This window comes from Hydra vulgaris, chromosome 06 (genome assembly GCF_038396675.1).
Source record: "Hydra vulgaris chromosome 06, alternate assembly HydraT2T_AEP".
Lineage (NCBI taxonomy): Eukaryota > Metazoa > Cnidaria > Hydrozoa > Anthoathecata > Hydridae > Hydra > Hydra vulgaris.
The window spans coordinates 50282501-50309244 of NC_088925.1; the positions used below are offsets into that span (position 1 = coordinate 50282501).

Below are 26744 nucleotides of genomic sequence, written 5' to 3' on the forward strand. Positions count from 1 at the left end.
ACAGCTCTCTAATATTATTAAAAAAAAAGTTTTTCAATATTATGTCATTTAAGTCATGGGATGGTATCTTGATGTAATCAGTGGTTGGGATGGTGTAATCAGTGTCATTTTAGTCGAAGTTTTGTAAAAATATCAAAATCATTTTTATAAAAAACACAAGGTAAAAAAAATTTTCAAAAATCATTATGAAACAGCAAGGTAAAAAAAAATTTAATTTGCACAGAAGAGTCTACAAAAAATTTATGAATGATAAACACATTGTTAAATAGAACAATTTTGTTAAGACAAGGTTGATCTGCATTTCATTTTTTTAGCAAAATTATGGATTGCTGTATCTAAAACCGATATCAGACCTTGTCAGACTTAGAGTGTCATTATATCAGACTATGTCAGACTTTGTTATTATATCAGCTATGTCAATTCTTAACTTAGCTTTTTTTATTTTTGGATAAAATTTTAAACAAACTCCTCCTATTACAGGGTCGGTTGCAGCATTTTTTGATATTTGTAATAACTTCCGGACATGGAACAAACTCCAAACATTTATATGTTTATACTTATATAATGTAAGGATAATCATTGCAAAAAAATGCCATGATTAAAGCTTGGAAGTAAAAAAGTCCTAAAATTTAAGCCACAATGACCCCAGTGTACGAGCAAATTTTTTTTACTATTCTTAACTAAATTTATATTCATTGATAAATTTTAAATTTCATGAAATTTCTCTTGATATTCAAAAATTATGATCTTAAAAAATTTATGATCCCCTCATATTGAAAGAGTTTAAACCCCCTCATATTGAAGGAGTTCAAACTTTATATAGTTGTAAAATGCTTTTTACAGTATGTAATATTACTCAAAATCAAAAAATATCACATTAACTTCGAACTTCATCTCAGGCATAAGTGTTTAGATAAATCTCTGATCCCACTTGAAATAGCCTGCTGCCAGGGACTTCAGTATATACATCAACTATCTTATAGCCTGTTGCCGCAAAGAAGTGTCACTAGATCAACTGAGGGTTTGGCATAGGGTAGCAATCTTTTCTTTAATTATTCTTTGTTTTTTTTTTACTACTTTTTTTAAAATGCTGTATGCTAAAAAGATAGTAACAATTTATTATCTAGATAAGCTATAGTATATATATATATATATATATATATATATATATATATATATATATATATATATATATATATATATATATATATATATATATATATATATATATATATATATATCGTCTTGGCCAGGTAATATCTCACTTGTGTAAAAAGAAAAATTTTACAGGAGACTGAAAAAACTATATATTTCAATGAAATGAGGTTTTAAAAGTAAGAGTAAAAAACAAATAACTAACAAATTATATTATAATTTGTTAGTTATTTGTTGATAAAATCAAAAATCAAACAATAAAAACAAAATTATTTACGTCAGGATCTACATAACTGCAATAATTTTTTTTTTTTTAAATTTGATTCCAAAGAAAAACAAATATATTTATAACTCTTTTTTACTCATTGCAAAAGTAACTCTATTAAATGAAATTAGCCGTCTTACAATTTTTTTTCCCAAAATAAATGTGACATCTGAGTTTTTATTATGAAATATAATGTTTTGTCAATGACTTTTTTTTTTTTTAATAAAAATTTTATAAAATTTTGCTTTTTTTGAGTACCAGGTTGACATACTTTTGAAACATTTTTTGTAAGATAATATTAGGGGTCCATTAAATATTCAAGGGTCAGTTGGGACCACTAAAAATATTTCTTATTCCAAAATTTTTATACTATTTTATTCAGGAAATGGAGGAGCACTTTTTATATATATATATATATATATATATATATATATATATATATATATATATATATATATATATATATATGTATATGTATATATATATATATATATATGTATATGTATATATATATATATATATATATATATATATATGTATACACACACATATATATACACACACATATATATACACATATACATATACATATACATATATATATATATATATATATATATATATATATATATATATATATATATATATATATATATATATATATATATACACACATATATATATATACATATATATTTATATACATATCAGGGGCAGATCCAGGATTTTTATTGACTGTAGTAAAAATGCCATAAGTATTTTTTGGTCTTAAAAAAAAAAAAAAAATGTCGTCACTTTTCACATTTGCCGACAGCACAAAAAGTCCAAGTTTGCCAACTGTACAATATGATCTACATTAAAGCGGGTCATACTTTTTTTTTTTGTGTGGCTATAGCATAAAAAGTTGTTCTATTGGTCCAAAATCTAGGGACCATAAGATTTTTTAAATTTTAAGCTCAGTAAGTACTTGCAACTTGTGGAAATAATGTGAAAACATATATCAATTTTATAAAGGCATATTCTTATTAGTGTTCACTGCGTTTAGTTTATATTACATTCGCTGGTACATGAAATGAGATTAGATAAGTCTAAGTAACCATAAATTAATCATACATTACCTTAACTCAACCAAAAGTAATCCTAGCATATCGTAAATTTACTCTCATCAAACCCTGTATTACGGTAATATATGTGTTTAACATGTTCTGTTTTATATTTTAGATTGTTTAAAAAAAGTGGTAATTGATTCTTGCTACAACAGGGTTTATTTCAATCAGTTGTTTATAATCAATCTTTTCTAATTGTTATATGATATTGTTTGGACAAGTTGGTTTCCATTGTATTGAGTATTAATAAATGGCGTCCGTCAGCACAAGACTTGGGACTAAACACTCAGTTCTGGGGCAGCCTGCAGTTATAAAAAAAAATCAACTTCCTACATCTAGTGATGTTTACAGACTGTATGACTACTACTTAAAGCACAACAAATATGATTGTATGCAGAAGAGAGTGACAGCTGTAGCACATGAAGTTGTAAGTATCTACAACACTGCGAGTATCCCAGTAATGGACACAAAGAGTGTAGTCAATCGTATAAAGAAGTTGATTGATAAAGTTAAGGGTCTTGCTAAATATCCCAGTTCTAAGAAGACATCCATCAACTACCAAGACTGTTTGAAATCATTACAAACTGTATTTGATATATGTACTTATAAATGTGTTGACAGCGGTATACAAGAGAATTCACAATGTATTTGTCCACTGTCGCATAAAATACCTCCAACAGAATGGTCTTTCTGGTTGGACCAAAAAACTGAAAGGAAAATGTATATAGGTGCTATAGATATAAAAGCTACAGGTATGTTGCAGAAGAAAGAAATGAGAGCAGTCAAACGTTTAAAATTTGAGCGCAATCAGAAAATAAAATATGAGACAAAAATAAATTATATCTACAACAACATGAGTGATGATGCTGATGATGATGGTGGTGAGGACGTAGAACTTCAACTAAACATGGGTGATGAAGTTCTTGATTATGAAATAGTGGTGAGTCTGATGATGGTGTTGCAGCACCCAGAAACATGAAACAGTATCCGGAGTTGTGCAAAGCTTTGGACAGATGCAAGATTAGTAACAGAGAAGCTTGTCTTGTAGTGAATGCAGTGCTAAAGATATGAAGCTATTGTCGACAGAAACTGCAATAGATCCTGCAAAACTTAGACGTCAGAGAGGTCTTTGGCGGCAGAAACAAGTTTCTAAGCATGCTGCCGAGATGCAAGAACTAATTTGTATTGGATTTGATGGGAAGAAAGACTTAACTTTTGTTGAGAAGTCTGGTATACGTAGAAGCATAAAGGAAGAACATTATGTTATTGTATCATTTCCAAACAATAACTACATTGATCATGTAATGCCAGAAATAGGTAAAGCAGTTGACGTTGCAAATGAGATATTATCGATAATTGCAAATACAAATTCAGCAAGTACGCTACTAGCAGTTGTTTGTGACGATACAGTAACCAATACAGGCAAATGAAATGGTGTGATTCGAAAATTAGAGAAAGGCGATGTAAGACCACTGCAATGGCTTGTTTGCCTGTTGCATGCTAATGAACTACCATTTCGGAAATACATTTCTGCTATTGATGGAGGATGTACAAGAGGTCCTAGTAGTTCCAGTGGTGTAATTATGAGTGCGCTAGACTTTGACCCCAAGGATTTACCAATTTCAAAGTTTAAAGCTATGTTAGGAAAAGTGGTTGAGATTAATGATGAGGTTAAGAACAGTCTAAGTACAGATCAAATATATCTTCTTAGAGCATGCTTAGCAGTGCAGCAAGGTTATACAAATAGTGATGAAATTAGGTCTTTACAGAACGCAATGCCAGGAAATTTAAACCATGCTAGGTGGCTGACAAAAGCCAACAGAATTTTGAGATTGTATATGTCAAAAGAAGTCTGTTCCCCATCACTATACAAAATTGTACGCTTTATAGTAAATGTTTACGCTCCTTCATGGTTCAATATCAAGAGTCATCCTTCTTGCGCTGATCGTGCAAAGAACTTTTTTTACTTGCTGAAGCAGTGTCATGAGCTTGGAGCAGAAGATTGGAAAATATTAGAGCCTGTGTTGCAGAACAACAACTACTTTGCCCACTCCGAAAACATTCTTCTTTCTGGTGTTTGTGACAATGATGATTCTGTGCGACATTTCTGTTGTGAAAAAATAATTAATTTGAGAAGTACTTCGTGTAGTTCCTCTGTGCGTGTTTTTGATAAGTCAAGTATCAAGCTAAACGCCAATGCTTTGACTTACGTTGATATGATTGACTGGACTACAGCTAACCTCACACCACCACCGTTGCTAGCAGCTATTGAAAGTGAAAAACTTCAACACTGTCAGTTTGATTTCATTTTTGGTATACCCTGTCACTCTCAGGCAGTTGAGCGTGCTATCCAAGATATCTCTGCAGCAAGCTCAACCGTTTTTGGGCATGAATCGCGACATGGAATGATTTTACAGTGTACTGCATCAAGAACAGAACTACCTAGTGTTAGCTGTAAATCAGACTTTTTGTAAATTACGTTTGATTATATTGTTTCATTGAACTAATAATATCTAGAACTTCACCATTTAAGTGAATTTTATGTTTCGACGTCGATAACACCCCCTTATCGTTGACAGGGCTGCATTTAAGGGGGTGCATCTTTTTTTTTAACTTTTTTTTATAGTAAGCAAAAAATGCTTATAAAACCTCCAAAAAAATACTTTTTTGCGCTAGCCATGGATATGGCCTCTGTATCATATTAAGTGCTTGATGAATTTCTTATATTTTCAGCTATAAGCCATTAAAGGGTAAATCTTTGCGGTAAAGTTGCAAGTACAAGACACCTATTGTTTTAAATGTTTTTGGCCTTTTTACAATAAGTAGCACCTAGAGCAACTTTTTAGACCATAGCCAGGTTAGCTAAAAAAAAAAAGTAAAAAAAAAAGAGCAACTTTTTAGACCAGGTTAGCAACTCTAAAAAAAAAAAGTATGACCCGCCCTAATCTACATATTCAATTTGCTGGTTTAAAAGAGCTAAATTTGCAGGCATAATGAAACAAAATTCATTGATAGGGGATGGGGGGAGGGAATCACACACCATTTGCGCCAGCCTTGGATGTACAGTGGCTTGTAGTGATGCATGAGATCCCCTACCACTACTTTCTTCTTTCATCCATTAAGAGCGGAAGAACATTACCTGATTTACGCGACGTTAAAACTATCGAGTTAAACTGAATACTTTTTAACGAAATGATAGTTTACTTGTTTTTTATGGCTTTTAATCATGACTAAAACCCTAAACGAACCCTTATTCTCAGTTGATGTACTTAAATTTGATTCTTGGTGTTCCTATTGTCAGTCAATGTTTTATTTGGCATAATATTTAAATTAACAAAATATTTGCGGTTGTTAAAATGTTTTGGTCTGCAAAAAAATTGGAGATTGATATTTGAAAATAAAAATGACAAATTTAATCTTAATTTGTTTAAAACTCAATTTTTTTATTTAATTAAAATTTGTTTTAAAACACATACTTTATTTAATGGCTTACCTTATAAAATATCTGAAAATTAAAATAGACACTTCAATGATTTATATAAATTCATAAAAACAATTTATTAATATTTTCATATTTTTAATAATATACTTCATTACAATAAACTTTTTGTCAAATAATGAAAAAAAGAAACAGGTTTCGAATCAAATAAAAAATTTCAAATAAACGTTTCAATAAAAATATATTGCTTTAAATAAATAAGGAATGCTTTTAAAATCCCAAAATAGCAAACTCCTGGCATATTACAATTAACAACGATACTATCAACAAATGTCAGCAAATAATAAAAACAAAAGTGTCAATGAATAAATGTCAACCTAACAAGACAAACTTAATACGGTCGTTCTTTGTTTAAAACAACATAGTTTTTTGTTTGATTTGGATGTAGAAAGTTTTCAGTTTTTTATAAATGAATATAGGAAAGTATATTGTGACGATAATACTCAATTTCAATTAAGTAATGCATTAAAGCATAAAAGTATTGAATATAGAAGTCAAATAAACTTTATTTTTGATCAAATTGAAGAAAAGCCATTGAACAGTATTGTCAAAAGGACATTTTAATCCACCTATTTCAAATGATTTTAGATATTGACCAAAGTTTAAAAAAATAAAACATTGTACTGGCAAAATTTCATATTTGTTAAGCAAATCATAATTTCAATATACATGTTAATGTAAACAAGAGACTTCTTTGGTTTCGAAGAAAACTTAAAAAATATGTCTAACGATACTTTTCTTAAATTTCTAAATTCTGTTTCAAGTAGTTCTGCAACAAATTTTCCTAACATAACATATTTGTAACAAAAGTGTTTCTCTTAATAGCATTTTAATCAGCTAGACTATTTCTTAACGTGAATAATTTGCAAAATGCCATGTGACATGTGTTAATATTTTATGCCTATTTTCTGACTTTTTTCATGCATAATGCTGTATCGCCAAAATCTGAAACAAACTTTCTTTGTTTATCGTTTACATCTCTGAGGAAGCTTTTTGATCATTATTGAACCTAAAATATATGCCCACACTTTTTAGATGAAAAGTTTTCCATTATGTGAAAGCAAGTTTAATAAAATCACCAGTCTTGTTAATGCTTGAGATAGTAGAAGTTTTAGGTTGATTAAGAAGAAGTAAGAGTAAGAAGAAAAAGGTTTTGCTTTTCGAGCCCATTATTTTGTGTGTTTTTGATAACGTGGACAAAAATCAAACCACAAAAGAGTTCTATTTGTAGTTAACCAAGGTTTTTCATTAAATGTTAAAGTTAGATTTTATCACATTTAATTGCCTTTGCTTTGCTATTTGACTTTCTTACTGATTTTAAAGTTAAACGAATTTGATTACATAAAAATTAGGAATTTTATATGTTTACAGGTTTTCACAACATTTTCAAAAGAAATTTAGGACCATCAAACATATAACTTGTATTACAAGCTATTATAACATCTAAAATACTTTTCAAAAGAGAATTTATATCAATGGTTTTCCCAAAACAGCAACTTCCTGATACAATAACATTTTTATAACATACACCTTGTCAAAGGAAACAATAGTTCCTAGTAGAAGTTAAAAAAAAAAAGTAGTAGAAAGTTCCTTTGATACAGTTTTATTAGACAATCCCTATGGGAATCGTTTAATAAAACTGTATTGTAATTTTTAATTAGAGCTGAGCCTTTAATTTTGGAAGATTTATGATATTCGTGCAGGTTCTTTAAATACTAGTCTTTCCATCTTGATCAAAAATGCGTCAATAACATGGAAAGATGTTTATTACATTGATTTATATCTATATTATAATCATTTTCGAAAGAGAATTTATATCATTGGTTTTCCAAAAACAGCAACTTCCTGATACAATAACATTTTTGTAACATACACCTTGTCACAGAGAATAATAGTAGTAATTTCCTAGTAGAAATTTCCAAATTAAAAAAAAGTAGTAGAAGATTCCTTGCAATTTTAGAATAAACTAAAAATCTATCAGAGAGGAAAATTGTGCATTTTAAGTTAACCTTTTTGAAGTTTTGATGTCAATCAGATCATACAATAAAGTATTGCTAGACGTTTTAAAACTCGCATTAGGTAAACGTTCTCTCCAACGTGTTTTGTTCTCTTTGTCTCTGGGAAATCTATCAATTTTTTAAAACGTTTTTAAACCGTTTGACTTCTTTAATGATAAATAACTCATAGAACAGCAATAAACACATCTCACCATTTTTCATAAACATAAACAAATTTCACCATTTTCATAATAGGCTAAATAAATAAACCAACAGACGGTGCTGTTTAGTCTTTATAATTATAAAACCTCTTCATTTAATGTTTGTTACCCACTATTAAAAAAAGTTTTATTAACGGAGAGTGGATATTTTACAGAATTTCTGTCTTTGCTACACAATTTTTTTTTTGCTACAGGTTCTTGCTTGATGACTTTTAGTCACTACGTAAGACCTCCTTGTTAATAAAAAGATTGGGCGTAAATAGGCTCAATATATAAAAAATTATCGGGGGTATGTATAGAGTTGTTTCAAAATATGACAGATTGACTTTTGCTACAGTTGCTTCGCCATTTTATTTAACTCCCAGTTCAATTTAAGTTGATACGCTGCGAAATGTTTGACATTATTTTAAAAATTTATGGGCATGTGAGACAAAACCCGATTCAGTGAAGCATTTCATTTTTCCGAATGAAATATTTCCGTAACATAGTCAACTTGGTTCAGATACAGTTTATATATATATATATATGTATATATATATATATATATATATATATATATATATATATATATATATATATATATATATATATATATATATATATATATACATATATATATAAATATATATATATATATATACATACAAACATACATACATATATATATATATATATGTATGTATATACATACATACATACATACATAGATATACAAATAAAGTTTATACATACATATATATATATATATGTATGTATATACATACATACATACATAGATATACAAATAAAGTTTATATATATATATATATGTATGTATGTATGTATAAACTTTATTTGTGTAGAAAGTTTTTAAATGGTTTTATCATTATTTGAATGAAATTTTTAATTTAACAACAACCAGAAATAAAATAAAATTTTTAATAATTTAAATTAAAACTTTAGATGGCAACAATTATTCGTAAACAACCTCAACCTGAAAATGAACAATCTTCTGCTAGCAGATCTAGGAAGAAAAACAAAGGCAATTTTTTATAATTTTTCAAATATCTGTCAATATTGTTTTTGTAAATACAAATACAGTTCTGATAAAAACTCTTCAAAATTATAATATAAAAGTGTCATTTAGTTCTATACAAGGCTTTTTAAACAGTATAGAACAGATATTTTAATAAGGTCTGGATCTATTTATGTTTATTATAATTTTTTTTTCTATTTAAAACTGAAAGGAGCATATTATATATACTCATTCTATTTTTTAATCTCAACGTGTTTATGTTAATGATTCTTGTTTTACTTAAAAGCTTTGGCATATAAATTTGCTAAATAGTCACACACGAGCAGTGAACGCCTGAGGGGAAAATGAAGTACTTTAGAATATGAAGAGTTATTTTTCGAACAAAGCTTATTTTAACAGTTGTCAAGACAAAAATAAAGATTAATTGAAGTATATTTTAAAAATATACTCATATGATGATAAAATAAGACAGGCAATGAAAGACAGACAATACTTACAATAATTAAGAAAATAAAAAAAAATGTTTTTATAAAAACTTAGGATGAACAAAGATATACAACAAATATATCACCAAACAAAAACATACAAAAAATATATTGACTACAAAATAAAAAGTATGCATACAACAATGTAAGGCCTAAGAATGGAAAAAAATGTTAATGCTAATGTGTAAACATAATTTGTGTAGTGATTTAGTAATAAACATCTCCTCAGAGTCGCGTTTATTATTACTGGTGTTTAATGCGGATCAGCACTAATAATTAGTTTATCCCATCAGAAAAACGTCATCGTCACTTATGCTTTACTTACTTTATGTGACTTACGCCTAATCCATACTGCAGTAAAAAAGGACTCACTACAAACAGCCAGAACCCAACCATTCCCAAATTTGTAAAGCACAAATATTTTTTTGACGATATAATATTAAAAGTGTAGTTCTACTATACAATATAAATAAAAATAACAAAATAAATCACTAACCAAAAGAAGACATAAAAACACAATAAATTAAAATTCTAACAGAAACACAAAAATAAAAATAAAACAACTAAATATGCAAACAAAAAATAATAATAAATTTCTTTTTTTATTACATTTAAAACCAATGGGTACTTTTAGCATAAATAAACCCAAGACAATCAGAAAGCAATATACCTTATTGAAATTTTTTCTTTAAAAAATCAACAAAACACAATAGAGTCTTCAATAAACTCTAACGCTGTAATAGATACCTCATTCGAATTATGTTAACCGATCAAAACTGTAAGAAAATAAACAACCTGTGCAACCTAAAATCATCACAATAGTTAAAGAATCTATGATAGTGGAAAAAACATTGCACAAAAAATTATATTCAATTACATTCAATTTATAACATACATTTTTATCATAAGTATTTTTTTCGTAAAAATAAAGTTAAAATTTAGTTAAATTCAACTTTATTTTTATGCTTTTAATTTTGTTGCAGAAAAAAATCTTGTTTGTCGTTTATATGAATATGTTGACACTATTTATAAAATATTTTTATTGTATCTAATCCTAACTATTACTCTAATCACAGTAATAGTTTGGATGCTTTTTCTATCGCAAGCATGCCAGCAAGTTGGTTACAGTTGATTTTTTTAAATTTAAAACTGAAATGAGCGTATTACATATACTCATTCCATTTTTTAATCTCAATGTATTTGTGTTAATGATTCTTGTTTTATAGATTTATAGTTCATGAGAATTATGTTGAACTGATAATTTTTTTCTGACTGACAGGCTTCTGGAGGATTGAAATATATATTTAATTAACTTATGAAAGGAAATTTTATTTATAAGTTTATAAACAAACTTTAAAATATACTTTATTAACATAATTATGCAATAGGCATAATAATTTATAAATTATACATAAAAAAAGAAATTAAAATATATACTAAATACATATTTCATATATTTGTTGTATATGTTTCAATATTTATGAAAACAATTTTTAAAGTTTTAAAATATATGACACTATCAATATAATTATAAATACAGTTAATATATTATCATGTCACAAGTATCACTGTATGATAAAAATGTAATAGTTTTATAATAAATACATAAATCATAAGTTATAAATTTATAAGTAAATAATAAATATTTAAATAGATAAACTTTTATAAAAAAAACATAATTACTAGTATCAATGGTTTAGTTTTTCTTCTTGTTGTAATTATACATATAGTAATTAATTGCTTTTTTAGTGCTTTGAAAGAGTTTAAAGAGTGTATAAACTCTGTTAGTGTAGTGACAGGGCATTTGCTCTGTAAAGGAGAAGACAGAGTTTGATTCCCACCACATCCCTAGTAAATAAAAACTTAAAATGAAAACTATTACATCGTTTTGACATTTAATAATCTCAAACTTTTGAGATTATTAAACAATTTAAGCAAAAGTTTGAATATGTTAAAAACTATTTGTATTATATATCACTGAAAATTTGATCACAGATAAATAAAATATTAATCTTTATCTCCAGCGACCACAAGTGAGGAATACTCTCTTGAAGAAAGGCCATGGTTTTCTTGGCACTGTAAGCAGGTGCAGAATCTTACATGAAGGCCCATTGATTATTACCGAACTTCTTCTGGGCCCAAAACAACAAGTTAGCTTTTACAAAGTCAACATAAGTTGTTTGGTTCACTTTGACACCTTTGGGAACAAAGACAAGTGGAGTTTTAGAGCTATTTGAACAAATGCCACCCCATACCATCACTCCTATAGGGTGCTGTCTGCTTGGTATAGTCCAAATTTTCAATGGAACTGTTCTTCTAGGTTTCCCTAGAACTCTGTCATTGTATCTGTTGGGCTCAGGCTCGATTGAGAAGGTTTTTTTGTCCCTGTAGACAACTAAAAGATATGGAAGAATCTGTGTTTAGACATGGTGTGCCGAAGCTGTAATGCAGTGCCTGTGCGTCTGAAGAGTGTAGTAGATTCCAGAGGAGGTTATATTAAACAACATTGAACTTTATATATAGATTAACGTTTTATTTTTCTGTGATCAAATTTTCAGTGCTGAAATACAAATGGTTTTTAACATATTCAAATTTATTTTTTTCTGCAATAACCTGCGCACCCTTGTAAATTTTTATGATTGCTTTATTTATTATTTAGACTTTTAAAAAAATGTTAACATTTCAAGTTATTATTTCAAATTCATTTCATTCAAAAAGTTCAATTCATTCATAAAAATTCATTAACATTAAGTAGTTGTTTTTTTTCTTTAAAGTATTTAAAGTTTTTTGACTTGATAGTCAGAAAAAAAATTATCATCACTGACTACATTTTTTTATTGTTTATGCAACAATGATTGCAAAAAGTGACCATCCAGTTATGTAGACCTGGGAGATATGAAAATAGAAGTAGATTGTAGATGATGTCATTGGGTAAGAATCACAAATGGATGTAAAGACTATTTTGTGGGGGGAATAAAATTTTAGGACTCAGGGATAGGGTGAACAATAACTCACACTCTAGTCATCCTAAACAAATGATAAAACATTGGTCTTTGAGTAAAGAAATTAATATAGATCCACTGGTTTATTAATGGCAACCATGGCTAAAATTATCGCACCATACAAAAACAAGATAAAATAATTTGATACCAAAATATTAAGTAAAATGATGATAAATGGTAATTCAGGCAGCATAAAGAAAAAATAGACTAATAAATGTGGTACTATTTATGGTTTAAACTCTAGATAATAAATTGAAAACCGATAATCACCTGTGTAACATAAAAGTATATAAATGTTGTTAATGTAACAAATTCATAATATAAAGCTCACGGAGCGCTATAATTCTGAGGTGTAAGAGGTAAAAAAATTGGATATGCCATAATAACCAATTAGAATTAAGTAGTGGATGAATGGTGATCCCCCTCCTCATTGAATGAAACCTCATTGGTGAATGCACTGCAATCACCAATGAGGTTTCAGAGAGCCCAAGACCTGCACTAACGCCACTCGTCAAGAGCGTGTCTTTGCAACAGATCTCACCGCCTGCACTCTATCTCATGCTAGTCAATATTGCAATATAATAGGACTACAATACAAAAGCCAAAAATACCAATCCCTATCCCAGTTTGTGATTGCTATATTTATTAATTAAACTTAAAATGTTAGCATTTCAAGTTATTATTTCAAATTTCATTCAAAAAGTTCAATTCATTCATAAAAATTCATTAACATTAGGTAGTTTTTTTTTTCTTTAAAGTATTTAAAGTTTTTTGATTTTAAAGTTAGAAAAAAAAATTATCATCACTGACTACATTTTTGCCAATCTAAAATCTTTGCTTTTTTTATCATAATGTATTTTCGTTTTTTTTATACTGTAACCTTAAGATTTAAGGTCTCAAAACTATTTTTATTTCACTAATCAAAAATATTTAGTTCCTAACTTAATAATTTCAATTTTCTGTTTTTGGGTTTTTAAATTTTCTATCATTAAGTTTGCCTTGCAATTCTTGTCGATCAAATTTGATTTCTAGAATTAGTGTTGGAGAATCAAAACATCATTTTTTTTTTAAAGTAAACTATTATTGATTGCTGATTGGCTGTTATTTCCGGTGCTGTATATATATATATATATATATATATATATATATATATATATATATATATATATATATATATATATATATATATATATATATATATATATAAAACAGTGGTGTACACTGGATTTTTAGATATTTGAGTTTTGACACTTACAGGCATTGTGTAAACTCCAAACTTTTGTATGTTTATGCTTATATCAAAAAAGAATGTTTTGCAAAGAATTGGGCCCACCCGGCCCTTAACGTGGGAGCAATGAGTTTATAAAATATTTTCTTTACTATTTTTATCTAAATTTATATTCATCAACAAATTTTAAATTCCATACTATAATCTTTTATTTTTCAAAAACTATGACCATATAAAGTTTCAACCCCCCTCAATTTGAGGGGGCTGTAAACATTGCAGGGTCATAAAAACCGAACACTAAGAGATTATTGCATGAAACTTGAAATTTGTTGATGAATATGAATTTAGATAAAAATAGTAAAGAAAATATTTTATAAACTCATTGCTCCCACGTTAAGGGCCGGGTTGGCCCAAAAATTAAGGTTTTTTTGTTCCCAAGCTCCTATCACCCCAATTCTTTGCAAAACATTATTTTTTGATATAAGCATAAACATACAAAAGTTTGGAGTTTGCACAGTGCCTGTAAGTGTCAAAACTCAAACATCTAAAAATCCAGTGTACACCACTGATAAAAGAAACAACTGATAAATAAATTTAAAAAAGTTAAATTTTGGTTTTTTTAATGTAGATAAAATTTAAGTGTTTTTTTTTTTAATTCAGGCACTATTATACTTGACTCTACCTCTGAATTTTGCAGAACATTAGGTGAAATACCAACCATTGGTAAGATTCTGAATAAAATTTTCTTTCCTTTTTATAATGAATCAAGAATAAATATATAATTGTTTTTTAATAAAAGGTCCCCAAACTCCTCACAATGAAGTAGATGAAAATGAAGATATGGAGTTAGAAACTAGCCAGGTGGAAACTAAAGGTGGCTGGGAACGTGTTCAGAGTGCTGAAAATGAAACAAAGATTGACAAAAAAAATGATGATGTACTTATCATTTATTATTAATTAGTTTTTATTACTTGTTTTATATAATTTTTTATTATTTTTTGTTATAGCTTTTTTTTTTTAATTATTTTTTAGTCATTAATTTTATTGTTGTTGTCATTAGTTTTATTGTTGTTGGTTTTGAAGGTCATAAAAAATTTTTTTTTTTCCTTGTTTTTAGAGGCTAGGATCTCCAAAAGGGTTTAAAGAATTTTATACAATATTTGTCAAAAAAAAAAAGTCAAAAAATATTCTTGAACCTCAGTGTCTTCATTTTTCATTTTATACATGGATAAAATTGATTTGTTTTTGTACCATTTGTACCAATTGTCCTTAATTTTTCCCCAATGTAGTCCATAAGTTTCTCGTTTTTGGAGTTTTTGTACAGTAAAGATCCTAAATAAATAGCTATTTTGTGACACGCAAAAATCTTTTTAGGGTTTTTACACCCCTGATTTTAAGAAATATTCATGATATTTTCTAATTCTTTGCAATGGAGGCAATTTCCTGATCATTTTTTAGCACTATATTTATGAATGTTTAATTTAAATATTTTGAATATGTTGCAAAAGTTAAAAATTCTTTTGTTTAATTATAATGTTTAATTAAAGAATTTGTTCTTATTATCGCTTAAGCTCTTTCCCCACATTAACACATTATTTTTATATTATTGTAAAAGTATTTTAAGTTTAGATAAAAATAAAAAAAGTATTTTAAAGTAAAAGTTGAATTTTATTTTAGATAGATGATGATGTTTTGGAACCAGAGCCTTTACCATCAGGAATGGCATCAACACTTCGACTTGCAAACATGAAAGGTTTTGTATTTTAATTAACATTTGTTCTGTAATTTTATATTTTATCTTTTTATTATTTGTTATTTGTTAATATCATTTTTGTTTAAAATTAATATTTATTGTGAAACATCAAGATAAGAAAAATAACAAATATTTAATCAGGTTATTTGAAAAGTGGAAATGAAAAAGTTCGTAAATTTGATCCGTTGAACTTACCTGAAACCAAAGCCGAAGTTGATATTGAAAAATTAAGGTACAAATTACTTCAATTCAGCTATTTCTTGTTCATATATATACACATATACGTACATACTTACATACATACATACATACCATACCATACCATACCATACCATGCATATAAACCATACATACATACATACATACCGTACATATATACCATACACACATGTATGTGTGTGTGTATGGTATGTATGTATGTATGGTGTATGTGTGATGTGTGTGTATATATATATATATATATATATATATATATATATATATATATATATATATGTATATATATATATATATATATATATATATATATATATATATATATATATATATATACATATATATATGTATATATATATATATATATATATATATATATATATATATATATGTATGTATATATATATATATATATATATATATATATATATATATATATATATGTATATATATATATATATATGTATATATATATATAAATATATATATATAAATATAAATATATATATATATATATATATGTATATATATATATATATGTATATATATATATAAATATATATATATAAATATATATATATATATATATATAATAGTATTGTATTTTTTTATACTACCAGGTAAAGTTAACTCTTTAAAGTAACAATAGTTTATTTTCTGTTTTTTTATTTTTAGAGATGAAGAAAAAGCTAAATACAGTCGGTAAGTTTAAAACACTCTGAATGTTTGTGAAAAGCAATAAAGGCAGTCTGGAGTCTTGACCATCCTGTTAAAAATTACCTTGATCTTGATCTCTTTAAAGAGTATCAAGTACCTCAGTTTTTAAAAATTTTTGTTTATATATCGTTTATAAATAATATTTTTAGTTTATATAAATTTTTTTAAATATTTTTTTAGTGGAGGAGCATATGATAGAGATAGGTAAGAAATTTTAAATTTTTTTTTTTTTTTGTACATATAATTTTTTTTTTTAATTAACTTTTCATTAATTTTTATTTAATAATTTTTATTTAATTAATTTTTATTTTATTTAATTAATTTTAGTTTTTATTTTATTTAATTAATTTTCATTTAATTAGTTTTTAATTATTTAATTTTTAATTAATTAATTTTAATTGATTAATTTTTAATTACTTAATTTTTAATCAATTTTTAATTAATTAGTTTTTATTTTGTACATTGTTAACGATCTATTTTAAAATAATTATTGATGGTTTAAGAAAAAGACAATTATGTTTCTTAGACAATTAATCCTTTCATAACCCCTTAACTTTTTTATAACCTCTTAACCTTTTTATAACCCCTTAAATTAAAAATGATTAATCAGAGCTTTTTTCAAAATAAAAAATATTCTTTATGATGAAGCATCATAACATAATTTCACATCATATGTTATATGTTATATACTAGTACATTTTTTGCCTTAATTTTTAAAGTTTAATTGTCTGGCTCTTAAATAATCCTTGCTTATGACTTTTTTTAAACAGATGAGTTGATCTTTTTGTGACCAAGAATGAAAATAGAAGAAGTCGACAAAACCTACCCTATTTTAATAACAAAACTATTATTTCTTTTTTCAATTTCAGCATGTTTTTAAAATATAATTTAATTTGGATTTTATTAAGAGTGTAAATTCACTCTTAAAACCCCAATTTTTAGAAAAATTAGAAAAAAAAAATTAAGTAAAAAATAATATAAAATGTGTAATGTGTGTATATGAACTAATGCAAAATATGTGTAATTCAAAATTTTGTTACAGAAGACTTTCTCGCTTGAAGAGTCTTTGATAGCTAGCAAAATTTAAATTAATTTTAAAAACACCTGTAAACAAATTTATAATAAACAGTTTTGACTATTATTTAGAACTTGTTTAAAAAATAAATAAATCAGCAACTTGATTTATGTCTGTTGATATGGTATGTGGTGTTTATGTTTGTAAATATTTATGTCTGTTGATATGGTGTTAGGTGTTAATGTTTGTAAATAATTATGTCTGTGTGTACAATACATGCGTTTATGATGTTTTAGTGTATACTTATGTCTAGTAACCAGACTAGTCTATGGATAGACTTACAACACAGACATAGACAATTCTGTATGTTGTAATGGACACAACAAATGTTTAATTTTTTGTCCTTGTTGTGTCTATCAAATTTTTGATGGTGTCCTAAGATTGCTCAGTTAAAAAATAATTTTCACTTCATAAGTCTACAAAGCATAATTTTTTGTCTATTTGGTGTCTATGATTTTGTCTAAATTTACTTGATTTCATAAAACCAGAAATCTTTCATTACCGTATTATTTGAAGATTGTTATGTAGTAAATTTATAATATTAAAAAAATATTGAAATGACATCAAAACTCCAAATGACGATCATTGCCCATGATTAATTATTGTTTAAAACTTGCGTACATATTCATCAATAAAATGAAAGTAAAAAACATTTTTCTTTTTCACTATTGTTTTATTCACAAACCTAAATAAATTTTAACACCTATTGGAATTTTCTACTTACTAATCCACATTTTATAAAGGACAACTCCTTGATCACATATTTTTAAAATAATTTTATTGAAGGTGATAAAGATTTTAGTGACTAAGGAAAATTTTTTAAATGATAAACTTACCTTCAACTTTTTTGAAGTAATCCCAAACTGGAAAAGGCATTTTAAAAATAAATTTTCACGCACATTCACTGAGAATTGAAAAACAACTGAACTGAGTAATTAATGAACTTCAATTGAGCACAAAATAGTCCATTTTGAGGTTTTTAAATAGACATTAACTTTTTAATCAACAGCACACGCTGGACAAAAAATTAAAAAATGAACTTCTGTTAGAAAAATTGTATTTTTAATTTTGTGCTCGTTTTCAGTTTTTGAAACGATGCTGCAGTGAAAATTTAATTACTTGTTATAAGTCCAAATTATATATTAAATAGATCTTCTATACCTCATTAAAAAATCGAGACTGTTCATTTAGTGTCCGTTTTTAAAATGATTGTCTAGAAAGACAAACATTTTTTATAGACAATTCATTTTTGATAGTTGTAATTAAAATTGTTGCAATTAGTGCTTTGTCGAAGTCTATTTTTGTCCTTTTATAATAAGTCCATTAGAGATTGTCTGGTTGCTACTTATGTCTGTGTGTATGTTCATGATTGTGGTGTGTTTGCATTTTTAAATGAGTTCAAAAAAATGAATTCAAAAAACTACAACTTAAAATACTTTTATCATCTTTTCTTCATCTTAAAAAAATTCTAATTAAAAAGTTCTGAAATATTATTCTTATATTATTATTTCTTGACATTACAATCTCTTATTATTAAAATATACTCTTAATTTTCTTATCTTTATTATAATTATTATCGGTACTTTTTTTGTTTGTTTATTTTATTCCTTTTTTATTATTTTTTAATGTTTGTTTAATGTATATATGCTTAATATTACTTATAGTATATTTAAAATTTGGGGTCACTTTTTGGGTCAGACATTTTGTATGAGTGACACCATCTTTATGATTTATCTCACATTTAAAATTTTAATTTGAAGTTTAAGAATTTTATTATAGGTACGATCCTTTATTATTATAGATACGATCCTTTATTATTATAGATACGATCCTTTATTATTATAGGTACAATCCTTTATTATTATAGGTACGATCCTTATGCCTTTAAAGAGAAAACCAATTACAAACCAAATGTTAAACTGGAGTATGTTGATAACAAAGGCAGAGAATTATCTCAAAAAGAGGTTTGCGTTTAGTTTTTATATAGATTCCTACTTAACAAAGTAAAAGTATTCCGTTTATTTAAATTTATTAATAATTTTTTATTTGTTTTAAGGCATTTCGTTTATTATCACACAAATTTCATGGTAAAGGATCTGGTAAACTTAAAACAGAAAAGCGAGCAAATAAAATAAAAGAAGAGAAGGTTTATTTTTTACTTTTTTATTGATTGCATTAAAGTTAGTTATTTAAAAGCAAATACTAGCATGGCCATTCTCAAACAAGTTATCATCAATTGCACATTAACTAAAACTCATTATCTATAATAATTTAAAAAGTTATATTAAAAAGATGAAGTTTTGCTGAATGTCAAATCACTCATTTGTCATTCAGCAAACTTGCAACTTTTTTCTGCAATTTTCCTCAATAATATTTGTTTAAAAATATTTTCAGATTTTTTCCTCAAACATTAGTGCTTTGGAATTCTCTCTTCTCATAATTCTTCAACTTTTCGAGTCTTCTGCTCTCTTGCTTTTTAACTGTCATAAGTGGTTGCTTGCAGCCTTGTTAGTAGTGAATTTGTTTGAGAAAAATAAAATTAACATATAAAAGTATTATTTAAGATGATCCTCCACTAAAAACACTTATGATTGCAAACAGTTATTGGTTTATTTTTTTATCTAAAAGATAATCTAAAAGGTGGTTATTGTATTAAAAGGTGGTTCTATAAGCCACTAGCAAAAAAGCAACTTGAAAAAAATGTATATAAATGAAAAAAATGTATATAAATGAAAAAAATGTATATAAATAAAATATTATCCAATTATTTAAAATAGAGAATTAAAAAATAGCAACTTTTGTGACAAGCTAGCAGTTAACCTACTTATCACATCAGCTAGTAAACTGGTGTATATGCTCTTTAAGCTATATTAAAACTGATGAGAGAAGAATATTTTTATATTCACAATATATAAAAAGTTTTTTTTACAATATTTGAAACAAATACAGGAAATTGGTAGTCCATTAGCCAATGTTAATCTTAAAAAAATATTTCTTTACTTATTAAAAGTGGTCTTCAATCACTTTTAATTGTGACAAAATTGTATTCTAAGAAAAAGACAAATATTTAAAAAGAAGAAATAATACTATAATAAAAAGTACACAAAAATTTTAAAGATACCAGAACCAGCCAGGAGTTTATTTTAAGGTTTTTTTTCATTTTCTTTGTTTAAGTAATACTTTTGATGATTCTTAATTGTTTTCAATTTCTAAGACTCCCTCGTTGACTAAGTTTGCAATATAAATAATATCTTTTGTTGACTAAGTTTGCATTTTAACATGTGACAGTATTTTTTTTTCTTTTTGGATCATCTAGTAAAGTCTATTTCATCAACTTACTACCTTATGCTGTGCATAACCAAAATGAGAATATTATTTTATACCAATAAAAAAGATATTCCACTAGTAATCGACCTAAAATCAAGTTGAAATTTTGTTCCTAATAGTGTGGCAAAGATAAATTTTTTAAATGCCTAAAAGTAACAGCCTTTTTTTTCCATCCAAATTTTGTAGAGACTTTTCAAAAGTGATGTAAGCAAAATTTGTTTAAAAAAAAAATCTTTCAAAAAATTTTATAAAATAAACTTCTATTTGTGGAAGACCTTTATTATTTAGTTTTATGCTCTGAGTGGTTTTACGGATGAGCATAATCATACTTCAAAGAAAACTATTATAGCATACTGATTGGTCCTTCTTTCCACTAGATTTTTTTGATTTTTAATTCAAGTTGAACATTCTGTTAATCGTTAAATATTTTCTTTTTTACTATTCTGCTTGCTCAAATAAAAAATTTTAACATTGTACACATGTTAACATATTTTGCATATTAACATTAAGGAACGCCTGGTGCATATATTGTGTTTATATACTTTTTGTAAGAAATAATTCAACTTAATGATATGATCTCATGACATAAATCATGGTGTCTGTTAGTCAGGGAGTTCAGATGTCTGCAAAACAGTCGGTGAAATTGAAATAAATTTTGGAAAACTTAGGGAAAATGGCTCTGCAAAGCAAACTTACTTGAATTATCAGTTGTATATCATACATATAATGTCAAATTTTATTTGGCAGATATTTTTATGAGCTTTTTTTGGTACTTTAAATGTTTCTTGTATTAATGTTTATATATTTGCGATTGAAGAGCGTTTTTCAAAAGGAAAATCTAATTCTTTTTTTCTCAAGTTGAGTTTTCATAGCTTTAAATAAAATCTGAGAAAACATGTAGAAGATCATTGAAACATTTGAAAAATTCATCTTAAAATATTGGCAGACACTCTGTAAATAATTTCTTCTCTATGATAACATTTTTTTTTTAAATAAAATAATATGATAATGGCAGATTTATAATAATATATGTCATAATAAAACATTTTAAAATAAAATATGGTAGCTTGATAATAAAACATTAAGTAATGATTACAAAACAGATAATAGCATAACAAATAAAATTATGATATTATGGGAATGCTTCAAAAGTTTTTCTATACATAAGAATTATTTAACTCTAATATTTTATTACTTTGTTTAACAACTTTTTCTTCATTGGTAATCTTGTAACACCTTTTAATTTATTTCTTTTAAATTAGTTTTATATTATGTTACTTAAAGTATATATTAAAAATGATCAATAGAACGTTTGCCAAAATTTTTCAGTAAAACTGTTTAGAGGCCACTGTATGATATAAAAATAAGACAAAAAATTTACTTTTTGCCATATTTTGCCTGTAAGTTTGTTCCTCTAAATTTCAGTGCTTAAATGGAAGTTGTTGCATTGTAGATTAGTTACATTTTTGAGCATAATTAACAAAAATTAGTTGTGTTGTTTTTATTGTAAAATAAAAATCTGTTTGTATGTAAATTTCAAAAGCTTTTTAAAAAAAAGGTTATAAAAAAGATAAGGTTATTATATCAATGATATAATTTATGATATTATATAATTATCAATGATATTATATAATTTATCAATGCCTCACTAAGAAAACATTTCCACAACAAGACTACCTTAAGTTAATAGAGTTAACTCTTTTTCCTTAAGGAAATACTACCAACAGGCAGAATATTCAAAACTCACAAACCAGGTGTAATGCACAATGCAAGACAAATGTCCCATTCTATAAATTTTCTAAAAAGGGAACTCCCCTTATAAATTTATTATATTCGATAATATGCAAATTTTGATCCACCTCATGACTAAGTTTATTTTTTTTTTTCATCCAATAGAATTTCTCTTTATTTGATTAATAATTGTCAGACTTCACCAGAGCAGTAATGGTATAAAAACTTTTTTTAACTCCCTTCCCCCCCCCCTCCCCCCTTCCCTTCCCCCTCCCTCCCTCTCAACAAAAATTATTTAATACAAACTTTAGACAGAAACCAGTTTTTTTTTAAATTGGGTCAAATATTCTGTTTATGATTTTTAATATATACATTTATGAAATATTTATGTGTGTATTTAAAATTAATTTTAGAAATTGCAGCTTATGAGTTCAATTGATACACCTCTTAACACTGCTGCCATGTTTAAGGAGAAACAAAAAGCTTCACAGTCACCTTATATTGTTCTCAGTGGTGGAGGCAAAAATCTTTTATCAGGGTACAATTATTGTTGTAGTATTGTAAATATTATTATTGTTATTATTATATTATTACAGTCGAGGAAGCTACTTTAATTATAATTACAACCCTCTCTCAACTCTATAACTTCGAAAACCCAAACTTTGAAGAAATAGGCTGCTGTGCAGAAAAACAAGTTGAGCATGGTACAACCAGGGGCGTGGTAGAGATCAAACTTGAATCTTCTGGCTTTTGAGGCGAGCATTCCACCACTACCGCATTAAATATATATATATATATATGTATATATATATATATATATATATATATATATATATATATATATATATATATATATATATATATATATATATATAAAATTATGTTTTTGTTTTTTTTATTTTTATTCATTTTTTATTTAAGGGGAAGTTTGAAGAAATGAATCCTTTTGTGGTACATTGATATGTAAATCATAATGGTTTCTGATTGTGTTTGCCTGACCACTAATATAACAGTGGTAGTTTCATATTGCAATTACAAGACGACATCATCATCAGGCTATCAGCAGATTATGACCTGTCCGCAGATTATTAACATTTAAATTGTTGTATAATAATTTATGATTAATTATGTTGAAATCTTAAAAGGAAAAGACAAACATTATAAAATCAATCAAATGCATGTTAATTTTTCTTTCTGAAATCTCTTTATTTTTTTATATTTAATTTATTAATATATATATATATATATATATATATATATATATATATATATATATATACATATATATACATATATATGTATATATATATATATATACATATTTATAGATATATATGTATATATATATATATATATATATATATATATATATATATATATATATATATATATATATATATATATATATATATATATATATATATATAGATATATATATAGATATATAGATATATATATAGATATATATATAGATATATATATATATATATATATATATATATATATATATATATATATATATATATATATATATATATATATATATATATATAGATATATATAGATATAGATATATACACATATGTATATATATTTATTTAAAATATATGATTATGTATTTTACATATACATATATTATATGAATGTATTTTTTTGTTTCTGTAACACTATGAGCGCATACAGATGACCAATAGTAAAACAGAATGCAGGAAATGAGACCTGTTGCAAAAACATATCCCTGACAAGTAGTGTCATTGCAGGTCTTGTATTCTTTAGATAACCATAAGTATACTATATGATTCTAATTGGTTCTTATCTCCAACATTTTTATTTCTACCTCCTATGATTTTTAGCATTTTATTATAATCGTATTACCTCTTTAAAATAGATATTGTATTTAGTCACATATATTTTACTAATGCACAGGTATTGTGTCTTATTGTTAATTTCATACTAACATATTTAGTGCATATAATATGACCAGCACTATACTATATAATAAAGGGTTTAATAAATAAGGTAATTTTTTAAGAGGTATAGGATTTGATTTAAAAAAAAAACACAAAATTTGAAAAAATTGATGAAATCTTTATTTGAGTTGATAGAATGGTCGATATAATTTAATGTTTAAAGATTATTTCATGTAAATGTTAGCCGCGGCTCCGCTTTAGATGGCCCATGCGTAAGGTCCGTTTTTGGCACACTCTCTCCAACATATCATCCGATATCTCACAAATAAATGCTTCAGCTTTGGCTTCCAGTGCGTCAATCGTTGCTGGTTTATCCCTGTAGACATTAGTCTTAACATGGCTCCGCAAAAATAGTCCAAAGGCGTTTAATTACACGATTTGGGCGAAATCCAATTGAAGGACTCCAAGCATGAGATAAACTGTTCACCAAACTTGCTTCACAAGTGGGCCATTGTTTCGTGTGCTGTGTGGCATGTGGCACCGCCTTGTTGAAACCACATGTCAGCCAAGTTCAGCTCTTTCATTTTGGGCAAAAAAACGTTTGCAATCATTGCACGGTAGCGCTCGCCATTCACATTAACGTTCTGGTCATTGTCGTCTTTGAAGAAGTATGGCCCGATGATGCCACCGGCCCATAATCCACACCAAACAGTGCTTTTTTCGGGATACATTGGTAGCTCTTGCAATGCTTCTGGCTGGTTTTCATTCCAGATGCGGCAATTTTTCTTGTTAACGTATCCATTCAGTCAGAAATGAGCTTCATTGCTGAACACAATTTCTCGATAAAAATGTGGATCTTCCTCCAACTTTGCCAGTGCCCATTCGCAAAATGTTAAACATTGTGGGAGGTTGTGTGGCTTCAATTCTTGCACCAGCTGTATCTTATAAGGTTTTACACTCAAATCCTTTCGCAAAATTTTTCACGTAGTGGAGTAACAGAGGCCCAATTGCTGCAAATGGCGGTGAATCGACATTTCACGATCATCACTAACACTGGCGGATACAACTGCAATATTTTCTTCTGTCCTCGCTCTATGTATGTGTGTTGGTGGTTTAATGTCCATTAATGTATACTGGGTTCGAAATTTAGTCACAAGCTTCCGAATAGCTCCCTCAGCAGGCTGACCAAACAGCCCATAAAATGGAATAAGTGCGTGATGCACTCTCTTTACTGAGCCTGATAGTAAAATTCAATAATTTCCGAGCGTTGTTCGTTTGTAAGTCAATTCATGGTTAAATTATAGACCAAACTGAACAAGTTTGATAATGACATAAGACACGATGCACACGTGATCTGTCAAAACCAGTGTTGCTAAAAAGATACCAGCAAAAAAATCACCCTTTATTAACTTTAAGCAAGTAAATCATACTATTCAAGGTTCATATTGTGTTAGTGTTTCTTTTCTGCTTTTTCTGTTGCAATTTTTATTCTTTCATGTTTCTTTTAGTTTTGTCCATTATCCTAGCTTACAAATGTAGGTGTGCTTTTATATATGCTATCATATAGTCATTTATATATGCCAACAGCATTTATTTTGTTTCCTCCCTCTCTCTTTCTCCTCTCCCTTTCTCTCCTCCCATATCATATTTATTATTTCCTAACTTAAATTTAGTCATCTTCTGAATGTTGATCTTTTTAGATTTTCATTTCATGACTCAATCTACAATCTATTCTTAGGTTCATCACTCCCATACTGACCTGACTTGGTGGGTCACTTGGTTATCTGAATACAATCATAGTGTTGAAGTAGCAAAAATTTATAAGTAAAAGCTATAAATTTTGAATATGAAAATAATTCGATTGAATTATTTTTTATAATTTTTTGTTGCATGTTTATACATAGGTGTTAAGAAGGTTGGCTTTTTGTTTTTCATTTCATTTGATATTTTAATAAAGTATCAAATTGGTTAGAATAAAATTTTTTAAACAGAATGTTTGCTGTTCAGTATAGGCATGTCAAACATATTTACCCAGTTATCTG

At 26.7% G+C, this 26744-nt stretch overlaps 1 protein-coding gene across 1 annotated transcript in view; it reads left to right on the forward strand.

The window, feature by feature from the left end:
* Positions 1-23967, forward strand: part of LOC100212671 (U4/U6.U5 tri-snRNP-associated protein 1) — a 60175-nt gene extending 36208 nt beyond the window's left edge. Inside the window, exons 19-29 of the mRNA XM_065800399.1 lie at positions 9186-9264; positions 14634-14696; positions 14773-14909; positions 15651-15726; positions 15868-15958; positions 16618-16644; positions 16840-16863; positions 19602-19698; positions 19791-19880; positions 23206-23330; positions 23714-23967. Coding sequence (XP_065656471.1) covers positions 9186-9264; positions 14634-14696; positions 14773-14909; positions 15651-15726; positions 15868-15958; positions 16618-16644; positions 16840-16863; positions 19602-19698; positions 19791-19880; positions 23206-23330; positions 23714-23732 — 828 coding nt within the window. The 3' untranslated portion in view covers positions 23733-23967. The remainder of the gene's footprint in view (positions 1-9185; positions 9265-14633; positions 14697-14772; positions 14910-15650; positions 15727-15867; positions 15959-16617; positions 16645-16839; positions 16864-19601; positions 19699-19790; positions 19881-23205; positions 23331-23713) is intronic.
* The last annotated feature ends 2777 nt before the right edge of the window (positions 23968-26744 follow it).